Below are 13,141 nucleotides of genomic sequence, written 5' to 3'. Positions count from 1 at the left end.
AGCTGCCCTCTCTTTTGGTGCCACAGCAGCCCCTAGTGGGCAAAAGATGTAATTACAGTGCTTCCCCACCAAAATCAATTATTCTGCAGTGACAAGAAATCTGCAGGGCCTATGAATTCTGAGCTTGCACAGTAATGCAGAATGCCTCCAGAAATATCGCATATGAAGCGACACTACTGGTGTTATCAGTGAGATGTAGGGAAGAATCAAGCCCTGGTACAGAGGTGCGTAGAGCTGTTAGGATTCTTTCATTAACTGGCCATGTGGTTGCCAACTTTCTAATTTCTGAAAACAGGACACTACAGCAAAGGAAGTTTCTCCTGCCCCACCTTGTCCCCCATAGGCTCTAGCCCCTGCTCTGCCTCTTCCATTGATGCCTTGACCCTTCCCCCCACTTTCCCCTCTCCCGTCCCACCGCATTTCTCGTCACTCAATCGTCACTCTTCCCCGTCAGAGCTCTCTCTACGCCGGGGATGGGATGGGAGCTGCAGCCCCGACATGGAGACTATCTGCCCACAAGATACAGATAGGTGTCGTCCCTGAGTGTGCATAGGCTGGCGTGGGTTGATAACCCTCTCCCACCTGCCCCCACCCATGGTAACCAGACTTTTGGTGTGCAGTCAGTAGATCTGACAAGAAACTCTGCAGATCCCCTTTGACTGGACTTTCTGGTTTTTAAAAAAAAAGAGAGAGACACTTGGCAACCCTAGCCATGGACCACGCAATTGATTCAAATCACTGTATATGACTGATGAATTACTATCCAAGGACAGAGCCATCCAGGTGTGGGAAGAGACTTTCTGTAGAGACGCTGTTCTAACATCCAGATGGACATTTCTACAGACAGCTATGGGTGCTGATGGAAAAAACGTGGAGTCATGCAAAGTTGGACAAACGAGCGCATGGCAGAGAGCCCACGGAAAGTAACATGTGGAGGTAGGTTACTGACCGGATATGAGCCAGTAGATGTTGTGACAGGTTGTACCCCCCCTCCCCCCTTCTGGGATGCCACCTGGTGTACTGGGATTTCACTGAGCCTGCCTACTCCACTAGCCTGGGTTCCCTCTCCCTGTTTCGCTGAATTAGGCTCTGCAGCCTCTGGCAGCACACAACTGTAGAATCATACAGTCTGCAAACAGCTGTCTATGAGAAGACTCAGCTAGTATATCACCCAGCACTCAAGTGCAGCTCCCCTCTGGAAAATACACCCTAAATAATATTGTATTGCACTGTAGAGAAGTCTGTACAACATAAGCTCATAAATTTGCCCCCTCCCTCAATGTGGAGGAAGATGTGCACAATTTCCCTCCCTTTCCCCCCCTTGTTATGAATTGCACAGACTGGATTTAGTGTGAAAAAAAAAGTTTATTAACTATGAAAGGCAGGCTTTAAGTGATCATAAGGGATAGCAAACAGAACAAAGCAGATTACCAAGCAAAATCAAACAAAACACTAAAACGTCTAAGGCCATGTGTACACTGCACTGCCATGTCACTAAAAGTTGGGCAGGATAGCCACTGTTTGTCAGCTCCTTTGCTGACAAAATACTCCCACTCCCAATGAGCAGAGTTCACATTATCGGCAGGAGAGTGCTTCTGCCAACAATGCGCCATTCACAATGGCACTTGCTGCGACAAAACTTTTCTCTTTTGAGGGGAGGGGGAAGTTAACACTCTGAACTACAAAAGTTTTATTGTTCAATTGCACATGTAGACATAGCCTCAGGCAAGGCTCTGTAGTGTCAGAGCCTTGTCTGTGTCCCTGTTCCTGTTCCCATCCCCTGTTCCCATTTTCCCCTTTAGCAAAACATGATTTTAATTCCCCCATCCCTAGTCCCTGTTCCCCCCCTCTTTACTTCCTGTTTGACTGCAGACTATATAGTAAAACCTGAGTTTTGCTTAGCTATACCTTAACCAATCATTTTACTGAAATTTAACTAACCAATCCTAACATATTGTAACATGGTTATTTAACCAATTATATTCCACCACCTTCATTGGTTTACACCCAACAAGATTAATTATACAGCAGACAGAAACAATTACAGAACCAGACAGAGACCATGCAAATAAACATACAAAACAATACAGAAGTGAGGATTTCACAACTACATCTATACAGACATAAGGGTTTTCCAGCTGTGTCTATTGATAAGTGAGTTCTTGCCAGACAGGATGCTATCAAACTAAGTTTCCTTTTACATCTGCTAGGCTCTTCCCTTTCTCTGGAGGTGATAGGAATATCAGGACAGGATTATATTCCTAATAGCCCAATAGCACCTTATTTCAATGTGACTAGTTTGGAATGTGAGAATGTGACCATACACTTCCCAGCTTATGGCTGCCTCTGCTGCTTAGCCGAAGAACCAGGCCTCAGACTGTCACAGTAAAAGAAGGTCATTACACAGACAGACAGTGATTTTTGATTCTTTCTTTTATACCTCTATAACTAGCTAAGTTCTCATACGCATTTTGCAGATGTGATGGCAACAAGGAGGACCACTTTCACTGACAGATGTAAGAGCAGACATGTAGCCAAGGGTTCAAACGGAGGTCCGGTAAGAGAACAAAGTACTTGGTTAAGATTCTATGGCGGTGTTAGGACTCTGAGTTCAGGACAGAGATTTCAGACACCTTGTGAGAATCATTTTGTAATTGGAAGGGCAAAGAGATATTTTCCTATCTAACTAATGTATTTCCCAAACTATGCTGCTAATCTTATATCAAAAGGTAAGTCGTGCAGAGGCATTGCTGGAGCTCCGACTCAGACTAAGGGTGGTTGAGAAAGACTAAGAGGGGGGGGGGGGTTGGTCGTACAGTGCTTGTTAATGGCCCCTGCTGGCGTGAGACAGGGAGAGCACACATGCGCCCCCCCACATGCGGCCCCACTGCTAGACTAGACTGCAGGGGTGCACAATCACCTGAAGTGGAGCCCCCACACGGACATCACTCGAAGAACCTTTAGTTATTAGATACTAGAGGATTGGCTACCAGCCTGATTTTTGGGTAAGATCTGAGTTACATATTGACCTGGTTAAGTGGCTGGTCCCTTGGGATTGGAAGGACTTTATGATGACTAAGGCCCTACCAAAGTCACAGACATGAAACCTGGTCTCCCCCATTAAATCTGGCTATTGTAGGGGGTTTGTGGTATTGCCACCGCTACTTCTGCGCTGCCTTCAGAGCTGGGCAGCGGGAGAGCGGTGGCTGCTGGCTGAGAGCCCAACTTTGAAGGCAGTGCTGCTGCCATCAGCAGCACAGATGTGAGGGTGGCACGGTATGGTATTGCTGACCTTCTGCGCTGCCTCCAGCAGCACTGGAGAAGGGTGGCAATACTATACCATGCCACACTTACTTCTGCGCTGCTGCTGGTGATGGCTCTGCCTTCAAGGTTGGGCTCCTGGCCAGCAGCCACTGCTCTCCCATCGCCTGGCTCTGAAGGCAGCGCAGAAGTAAGGCACCCCCACCTGCCCCACAATAGCCTTGCAACCCCCTTTTGGGTTGGGATCCCCTGTTTGAAAAATGCTGACTTGAAGGCTTTACATGTTTATATTTTTAAATACATATTCATGATTTGACACCACCATGAAATTTAAGATTTAAAGATCTGTAACTGTGAAAATCAAGATTTTTAAAAATGTGATGACCGTGGAATTTCCCAAAATGGACCGAGAACTTCATGATGAATCTGTCTTTCAGTGACCTCTCACCTTAAAGACCAGATGTCTGGGTGGTGAACCAAGGGCTGGATTTCCTAAGGGGACTGTATTTTTTGGCTACTAGTGACCCAGTGTGGTGAGACAGAAGCTCATTTTGTTACTGGCTTGGTAAACTCTAATGATACACTGCAAACTGGTAGTTATTCTATCTGCCCTGTTTCATAGTTTATCCTGAATATGGTAGTCTCAGTTGTGACCCACTTTAGGCACGGTGACGCTACAGTCATAGATTTTAAGTCCAGAAGGGACCATTACATCATCTAGTTTGCCCCCCTGTGTAACACAGGCCAGAGAATCTCACCCAGTTACCCCTGTACTGAGCCTAATAATGTATTTGTCTGAAGCATGGTCCAGAAAGGCGTCCAGTCTGGATCTGAAGACACCAGGAGATGGAGAACTCACTTCCCTTGGTGACGCTGAGATCAGAACAAAATCTGAGAGCAGAAATTGACCAGAGCAGGAAATGCCCAAGGGGTGGGGCGAAGGGACCTCGGACAGGACAGGAGACAGATTCTGAAATCACTTCCACTTCTCTTCCGGCGCAGACTGACAGCAGCGTCCTGACTCCCTTTGGGCAGGGCTGGCCTAGAGAAGACATGGGAAAAGCTGCTGTGGCAGACCCTGGAAGAGCAGGGGGACCAAGAGCTGAGGAGATATGAGAGCAGGCTGCAAGTGGCCCTGCTGGACAGAGGGGTGAGGCACATTCCCTGTGAGAAGCTGGACATAGGGTCTGCCACAGCTATTAACAACGTGCTGATCAGGTTCTGTGCCGAGCGCTGCGGGGTGGAAGTGGCCGTGAAGGTGCTAACAGACATCGGCCGCAGAAACGGTACAGAATGAGCTCAGGAGAGATCCGACCCCCTCATGGGGAACCCATATTACACACCCTGACCTGCCCTCTTATTTCTGTGCCTAGCCAGGGATAAATCCAGCTCTTGCCAACAGGAGTCAGCAGCTCAATTCCCCGAAGCTTGTCCCCTTCTGCCCTGTTCCCTCCAACCTCTCCCAGTCCTGCCTCTTCCCCACCCGTGGCTCCTCAGTCCAGTCCAGTCCCACTCATCTTCCCCAGCAAGTCCCAGGTTCTCCTTGCCCAGCCAGTCCCAGTTCCTCACAGCTCCTCGTCTGATCCGTATCTTCCCTCTCCCACCACTGGTTCCTAGCCCCCGTTTCCTTGTCCAGCCAGTCCCTCAGTGTGCCCCGTCCCCCTGGCCTTCCACCCAACGGGCTCCCAATCCCCTGTCCTTTCTGTCACTGGCCAAGTAATGGGTGCTCTGGCCGTTTCCTTTAACAAAGAAAAGCCACGGGGTGACTTGCTTACAGTCTGTAAGTATCACATAGGGAACAAATACTTCATAATGGGCTCATCAATCTTGCTGACAAAGGTATAACATGATCCAGTGACTGGAAGTTGAAGCAGGACACATTCAGACTGGAACTAGGGCACACATTTCTGGCAGTGAACTTAATTAACCATTTTGGAACAATTTACAAAGGTCCTGGTGGATGCTCAAGATGGGATGTTTTGTTAAATGATCTGCTCTAGGAATCCCCCACCCCCTCAAATCTTTTCTATACTTCTGCCACCCACACCCAAGAACTCTCCTGGTTCATTCCCAAGCTCCTCCCAGCAAGTATTTCCCCTCTTCCTCACTCCTCCGTTGCCCCTGACTCCCGCAAGCCTTTGCACTGCTTCTGAGGGGTGTGGGAAATACATCTCTATATTGTATTTTACATGAATTATTACTCAAAGTTTTGTATTAATATGCCTAGTAAGGAATCCATTTGTCAAAGACACCTCCTGAATCTTTTTTGCTGTCTGTATTGTTACAGACATACTTGCTGACAGGGATTTTGAAATAAATTAGCAAAATAATTGAAACTAGTGTGATTATATTGTGTTATTTTGACAATTAAATTATGCAGAATTTTAAAACATTGTTCACAGTATTTTTACGTGCAGAATTCCCCCAGGAGTAATGGGAAACTCTCTCTGTGCACCTGACAGTCACACCGTTCATCCGGCCTCATGGTCAGTTAGGCCTTAGAACACTTTAATTGGTTCACCTTAAAGATTTACACTTTACACTGGCTTCTCCACATGCCGTGTGACTGCATCAGCTTCTTTAATAGCAAAGAAACACCTGCTTAGACAGACCTTTGTTACACATTAGGTATGTAGTAGTTCTTCATCACATTTCTATTTAAAGTAGACGGCATGCGCAGTTCCTGAGTCTCCTTTCAATCACACACACTGGGCTGTCCTGTCCCACTCCCAATCCATGCTGAGACAGGACTGCAAATCCCACCTCTAGATGTTACCCAAGAGTCACCCGCTGGTTGAACCGAGGAAGGTGTGGGGGGGAAGTTCCCGGCCGAGTCCCATCTAGATGGGAGGGGTCGTGTGTGTCCTGGCTGCATCCCAGCCAGATGCGTGAGTGAGTTTGGACGGAGAGATTAGGATCCCACCTACATGGGGGGAAGGGGGAGAGCGCTCCCTAATGGAGTAGCCTGTGACCATGTGCTCCAAATTCCCTCCACCTGTCTGCTCTTCCCTAAACTGCTGAACCAAGTCTCCTTCCTTGCCCCACACAGTCTCTGCTGGGCACCACGGGGACAGGACCACTCCCTGACCTCCATCTGCTGGTGCTGTGCCAGGCCCATCGGCTGCCAGAAGCCCCTCAGGCCCTGGCATTGGCAGAGGGGCGTTGGTGTGAGTGACCTGGTGCCGGGTGAGGTTGGCCAATCTAGCAAAGTACTTGCTCCAGTCAGCACAGCTGCACTGCCACTCTCAGCTGTGGATGCGCCAATGTGATATCAAAGAGGCCCATGCAAAGCTCTTGCTGTCGGCAGGGCATCGGAATGGCCTCTCCCCAGTGTGCGTGCACCGCTGCTTGGTCAGTGCACTGGTTCTGCTGAAGTTCTTCCCAGAACTGTCACAGCGGTGCAGCCACTCCCTGGTGTGTGCACTGGTGTCTTCTCAGGTGTGAAATCTGTGCAAAGCCCTTGCCACAGTCAGCACAGTGATGGGGCCGCTCCCCAGTGTGCGTGAACTGATGTACTCTCAGGTGTGAAATCTGGACAAAGCCCTTGCCGCAGTCAGCACAGCAGTGAGGCCGCTCCCCGGTGTGTGTGCGTTGATGTACTCTCAGGTGTGAAATCTGTACAAAGCCCTTTCCGCAGTTAGCACAGTGGTGCGGCCGCTCTCCAGTGTGTGTGCGCTGGTGTGCTCTCAGATGTGCAATCTGTGTAAAGCCCTTGCCACAGTCAGCACATTGGTGCGGCCGCTCCCCAGTGTGCGTGCGCTGGTGTCTTCTCAAGTGTGAGCTCTCTGCAAAGCCCTTGCCGCAGTCAGCACAGTGGTACGGCCGCTCCCCAGTATGTGTGCGCTGTTGTTTTCTCACCTTTGAGCTCTCTGCACAGCCCTTGCTGCAGTCAGCACAGTGCTGCAGCCGCTCCCCGGTGTGCATGCGCTGGTGTGCTCTCAGGTGTGCAATCTGTGCAAAGCCCTTGCCGCAGTCAGCACAGAGATGCGGCCGCTCCCCGGTGTGTGTGCGCTGATGGACTCTCAGGTGTGCAATCTGTGCAAAGCCCTTGCCACAGTCAGCACAGCGATGCGGCCGCTCTCCTGTGTGTGTGCGCTGGTGTGTTCTCAGGTGTGAGCTCCGTGCAAAGCCCTTGCCGCAGTCAGCACAGCGATGCGGCCGCTCCCCAGCGTCCATGGGCTGGTGGCGGGTCAGTGTCTTGCCACTGCTGAACACCTTACCACAGTCAGCACAGTGGTACGACCGCTCCCCAGTGTGTGCGCGCTGGTGTGTTCTCAGGCTTGAGTTCCGTGCAAAGCTCTTGCCACAGTCAGCACAGCAGTACGACTGCTCCCCGGTGTGCAGAAGCTGGTGTGTTCTCAGGCTTGAGTTCCGTGCAAAGCTCTTGCCGCAGTCAGCACAGCAGTACGGCCGCTCCCCACTGTGCATGCGCTGGTGTCTTCTCAAGGTTGAGCTCTCTGCAAAGCTCTTGCCGCAGTCAGCACAGTGATGTGGCCGCTCCCCGGTGTGCGTGCGCTGGTGTATTCTTAGGTTTGAGCTCCGTGCAAAGCCCTTGCCACAGTCAGTGCAGCAGTACGGCCTCTCCCTGGTGTGTGTACGCCGGTGTATTCTCAGGATTGAGGACTGTCTGAAGCTCCTGCCACAGTCAGCACAGCGATGCAGCATCTCCCCGGTATGCATGCGCTGGTGCTGGGTCAGTGCGGAGGGATTGCTGAATCTCTTGCCGCAATTGATGCAGCGGTGGGGGTGCTGGCCCATGGGGAGTGTCTGGTGTGTAGATAGGTCCAGTTTCTGGTGGAGTCTACCCCGGGGATGGACTGTGTCCTGTGCATGGATCCCTCTGTGGGATGTGGGATTCTGCATTCCTGCTGCACTCTCCCCACATTCAGACCATGTCCTCGTTCCTCCCGGGATCTCGTGCCCTGCTGGAGAGAGCAGAGGCAATCCCAGTGTTAGCTCATGGTTAAGGCTACAGGTTTGTCAAGGATGGAAAAATGTCACGGATGGAGCGATTTCCCCATTTGTCCGTGACTATTTTTTGGATTGGTGCCTCACCCTGCAATGGTGGCACCTGTCCCACAGGGCTGGACCCAACACCTCGCTCCGGGTATTGAGACCTGGCCTGCGGGGTTCCAGTGCCACTCAGATTTGCCCCCACTCCCCGTCATGATGGTGAGGAAAGCAGGCCATTCACCCCTTCCAGCTTAGCAGTGTCACTGATTGGGTTGTAAAAAATTACAAACATGTTTTTCAGGTTACATCACAAACCCTGAGTGACTCGTCATCCCCTCAACCCCCTTCCAACCCACCCCCCAAACCCTCATGCCTCACCTCCGTTGGGGGGAGCAATCCCCCCCAAAAAACTGCACCCATGGTCATGTTTCCCACCCCCACACCGTGGCTTCCCTGGCGTTTTCTGCAGGGAGGCAGAGGAATTCTGCGGGGGAGCCGTTTTCTGCGGGCGTAAAGTCACGCAGAATCTCCCCAGGAGTAAAAGTAATAAGTAACAGTCAGCATGGATGTGTCAGGAACAAATTATGTCAAACCAACCTAACATCCTTTTTTGACAGGGAACAAGCCTTGTAGATAGGACGGAAGCAGCAGATGTCACATCTTGACTTTAGTAAGGCTTTTGATACTGTCTTACATGACCTTGTCATAAACAAACTAGAGAAACATATCTTAGGCAAGCCTACTATAAGGTTGTGCACAACTGGTTGGAAAACCATACTCAAGAGTACTTGTTATGGTTCACAAATGAGCTGCAAGGGTATATTGAGAGATCGGTCCTGGGTCCAGTTCTATTCAACAGCTTCATAAATGATTTGGTAATGGCATAGAGAATACATTCAACATTTACGGACAATTTAAAGCTGGGAGGGATTGCAAGCACATTAGAGCAGAGGATTAGAATTCAAAATGATCTTGACAAACTGGGGGAACGGTTGGAGTTAAATAGGATGAAATTCTATAAGCCCATATGCCAAGTACTACACTTGGGTAGGAATAATCAATTACACAAATACAGAATGGGAAATGACTGCCTAGGAAGGAATACTGCAGAGAACTATCTGGGGTTATAGTGGATCACAAACTAAATATGAGTCAACAGTGGAATAGTTTTTTTGAAGGAAAAAAGGCAAATATTATTCTGGGATGTATTAGCAGGAGTGTTGCAAGCAAGATGAGAGAAGTAATTCTTCCGCTCTAGTCAGCACTGGGAAAGCCTCAGATAGATTACTGTGTCCCCACACTGTGTTCTGGAGCCCACACTTCAGAAAGGATATGGACAAACTGGAGAGGATCAGAGGAGAGCAACAAGAATGGTTAAAGATCTAGAAAACATGGCCCATGAGGAAAGATTGAAAAAATTGAGTTTGTTTAGTCTGGAGAAGAGAAGACTGGGGTGAGGGGTGACCTGATAACAGTTTTCAAGACCATAAAATGCTGTTACCAACAGGAAGGTGATAAATTGTTCTCCTTATCCACTGAGGCCAGGACAAGAAGTAATGGGATTAAATTGCAGCAAGCGAGATTTAGGTTAGAGATTAGGAAAAACTTCCAAACTCTGAGGGTAGTTAAGAACTGGAAAAAATTACCTGGGGAGGTTGTGGAATCTCCATCATCGGGAGGTTTCTAAGAACAGTTTAGACAGACACCTGTCAGGGATGGACTAGATAATACTTAGCCCTGCCTTGGTGCAGGGGACTGGACTAGATGATCTACCAAGGTCCCTTCCAGTCCTACATGTCTATGATTACTAGGATTCATAGATATCAAGGCCAGACAGGTTCATTGTGCCCATCCAGCCTGGCTTCTTGCCTATCCCAGCCATAGAATCTCCCCCAGCCATTCCTGCCTCGGGCCCAGTAACTGCTGGCTGAGTTAGAGCAGGGCTTTTACAAAGTGATGCCGCGTCTCCACTGACAGACTGACAGTGATGGAGAATCCAACCTGTCCCTAGGGGAGCTCTCCCAATGGTTCATTCCCCTCCCAGGTAAACCCTGGCCCCTAATTCCCAGCCTCCATTTGTCCCCTTCAGCTCCCAGCCAATGGATCTCGCTTTGCCTTTGCCTTCTACATTAAGGAGCCCTCCACTAGCAGGTGAGTAAATCAGAAGGGGCCGGATTATTATGACTCACCTGAGGAGGGGCTCTCAGGGCCAGAGCTTTGCCTGGATTTCTCGGCATCCTGGATCCAGAGCTCTGCCTCCCCTAGTTCGATCCGGTAGATTAAGTCCGGTGTGGAACCTGAATAGCCTGTTCGGGGCGAAAGAATCAGTTTTATTACTAAAGTTTTGGGAGCAGGGACTCATTTATATGTTAGTGCAGCCCAGCACAACAGGGCCCCGATCTCATCCTTACCCAGGGAAACAAGGGCCTGGTAATTCCTCAGCATCTGGTCCTGGTACAGCTGCTTCTCTGGCTGGGATAGGAGCTCCCACTCCTCCCGGGTGAAATACAGAGCGACGTCCTCAAACGCCACCTGGAGCTGCTGGCACAAGCGTTCCACACTCAGCACCTTCCGCCCCAGCCCCGAGTCTCAGCAGGGGACGCGGTTTCTAGGGGAGCGACTCCCAGGGACCCCCCGCCCAGCACCTGTGACCCAGGGACACTCCCCCCCCAGCTCCCCCAGGGACCCGGGGCCCTGCTGGCCGGGGCAGGAGTCGCCCTCGGCTCCCCACGGGGCTCTGGGCGGGGCGCTGGGAAGGGCCCGAACCCCAGGGCAGGGAACAGGCTCCGCCCCCGCCCCGCCCCCGGCCGGAGTCCCCGCCCCCGCCCCAGGCCTGTGCTCAGCCCCGCTCCCGCCCCGGCTCCGGCTCCTCTGCCCGGCCGGGGCCGCGCTCGGGGGAAGGGGCCGCGCTCGGCTCCGCGTGTCCGCCCGGCCAGGGCCCCAGCCCCGGGGGCCCCAGCGCCGCTCCCGGCCCCCGCGCTCCGGCTGCTGCAGCCCCGGCCCCGGGGTCACTAGCGCGGAGGGACCCGGGTCCCGGCCCTCGGCTCGGCCCCAGCCGGGACCAGCCAGTGCCCGGCCGGGAGTCCCCGCCCCGCGTCCTACCTGCGCCGGCCCCGCTGCAGCCATCGCCGGGCTCGGCTCCGGCCCCGGCCGCTTCCTCCGCCCGGCAGCGACTTCCCGCCCCGCGGCTGCTGCCTCCCCGGGGCCGCCTCTCGCCCGCTCCCCGCGCTGGGGCTGCAGCCGGGACCCGCCTGCGCACGGGCCGGGCTGATTCCGCTCCGCCCCGCTCTAGCTCTGCTGCTCCCCGCCTGGCCCGGGCTCAAGGGCCCCGCGCCTGCGCCGCCAGCTCCAGCAGCCGGGGGAGGCCCCAGCGCAGAGACCTTCCGGCCCAGCCCCCCCGCGGCCCGGCTGCTGGCTGGGAGCATCTGCCGCAGGGCGGGGGAACTGGGGGCAGGGACTGGCCGGAGGCTGCGCCAGACAATCCGCTGCCCTTGCCCAGCGCACGGGACAGGATCCTAAGCGGCAGCGGGGGATTATTTACAAAACTGGATACAAAGTAACGGGCAGGAATTTATCACTCGTGGATCGAGCTGTTCGCTCCCGAGCGGTTCTTTGACGGCTGCTCGGAGGAGGTGAGGGCTGCGGCAGGGGAGAAATCCCCGGTAGCAGCAGCTGCGGAAGCAGTTCACTGGTACCTCCCGGTGCGCCCCTTCCCAGAGTGCAGAGTCCCCAGGGAAGGGCAAGAGCCTGGAGTAAAAGGGGATCCTCGTTTGTTCCTGGGAAGAAGGAGGGGGCGGAGGGGACTGGGCCCACGGAATGTTACTTATGTGACAACGTGATGCCCATTGTCTGGGGGGATCCAAATATCCTCCCTGAGCTGTCCAGGTTAAATCAGCTCCTCTCCAGTCAGAGACTTCAGTGGGGGCAGCCAGAGTTCTAGTTAATTTTGGCAGGTCTGACCTGGACCCAGACCAAGAGTTTATTAAAAAGGCCAAGGTAAATGGTAGCGTGTGCCAGGGCTGGGGAGACACTGGAGCAGAGATGTCTCTAGTCAGGAAAGATGGGATTAAAGAGGGTGATATTCTAGGGGAGGATGTAAAACTCCTGGTCTTGGGGAAGTTGAAAACCGTGGAGCCTTTAGCTGACATTGAATGAGAGTGGGAAGGTTTAAGGGGTACTTTCAATGTGAGATTTCTTAAGAACTTCTCGGCTCATGTGTTGGTGGGAAATAAGATAATATCATCACCCAACCCTATTAATATTGTGACCTGTATCAAAGGAGAATATACCGGTATGTCTGAATTCCCAGAGTCAAACTCTGAGAAGAGGGGCAGCTATTTTGTGAGAATCCAGCAGACGGTAACAAAAATTATTAGGGGTCTGGGGCACATGACTTATGAGGAGAAGGTGAGGGTACTGGGCAGAAGAGAGGAGTGAGGTGGGATTTAATAACCTCACTTCAACTACCTGAAAGGGAGTTCCAAAGATGGAGCTCGGCTGTTCTCGGTGGTGGCAGACGACAGAACAAGAAGCAATGGTTTCAGGTTGCAGTGGGGGAGGTCTAGGTTGGATATTAGGAAGCACTATTTCACTAGGAGGGTGGTGAAGCACTCAAATGGGTTACCTAGAGTTGGACTAGATCAGTGGTCTCCAAACTTTTTTGATCGCACACCCCATCAGTAAAAAATTTTTTAGCATGCAGCCCCAGCCGTGCAGAAGCAAACAAAAAATACGCTCGGACTCCTGCCCAAACTGCCGAACCAACAAAAAAAAAAAAGTGCTCCTCCTGCCATGCACCCCATGTTGGAGACCACTGGACTAGATGACCTCCTGAGGTCTCTTCCAACCCTAATCTTCTGATTCCATGTTCAGGGTAAAGCAATTGAAATTTGCCCCATACCATCCTGAGATCATCAGGACTCTCAAA

General features: G+C 52.0%; 1 protein-coding gene across 3 annotated transcripts; it reads right to left on the bottom strand.

The window, feature by feature from the left end:
- Nucleotides 1-5,808: 5,808 nt before the first annotated feature.
- On the bottom strand, nucleotides 5,809-11,574 carry LOC120403152 (zinc finger protein 436-like). Of its 3 annotated transcripts, XM_039533946.1 has the most exons (5): nucleotides 11,317-11,574; nucleotides 10,626-10,755; nucleotides 10,404-10,520; nucleotides 7,017-8,186; nucleotides 5,809-6,914 (listed from the first exon to the last, which is right to left on the bottom strand). In XM_039533946.1, the coding sequence occupies exons 1-5, from the start codon at nucleotides 11,338-11,340 to the stop codon at nucleotides 6,652-6,654; spliced, it is 1,704 nt and encodes a 567-aa protein (XP_039389880.1). In that variant the 5' UTR covers nucleotides 11,341-11,574; the 3' UTR covers nucleotides 5,809-6,651. The 3 variants fall into 3 exon arrangements, with proteins under 3 accessions (XP_039389880.1, XP_039389878.1, XP_039389879.1); XM_039533944.1 differs by having other exon boundaries at nucleotides 5,809-8,186; nucleotides 11,317-11,572; XM_039533945.1 differs by having other exon boundaries at nucleotides 5,809-8,186; nucleotides 10,626-10,752; nucleotides 11,317-11,571.
- Nucleotides 11,575-13,141: the final 1,567 nt, after the last annotated feature.

This window comes from Mauremys reevesii, linkage group 4 (assembly GCF_016161935.1).
Source record: "Mauremys reevesii isolate NIE-2019 linkage group 4, ASM1616193v1, whole genome shotgun sequence".
NCBI lineage: Eukaryota > Metazoa > Chordata > Testudines > Geoemydidae > Mauremys > Mauremys reevesii.
The sequence above is the reverse complement of the archived record's forward strand: the minus strand, read 5'-3'. Positions and strand labels throughout refer to the sequence as shown.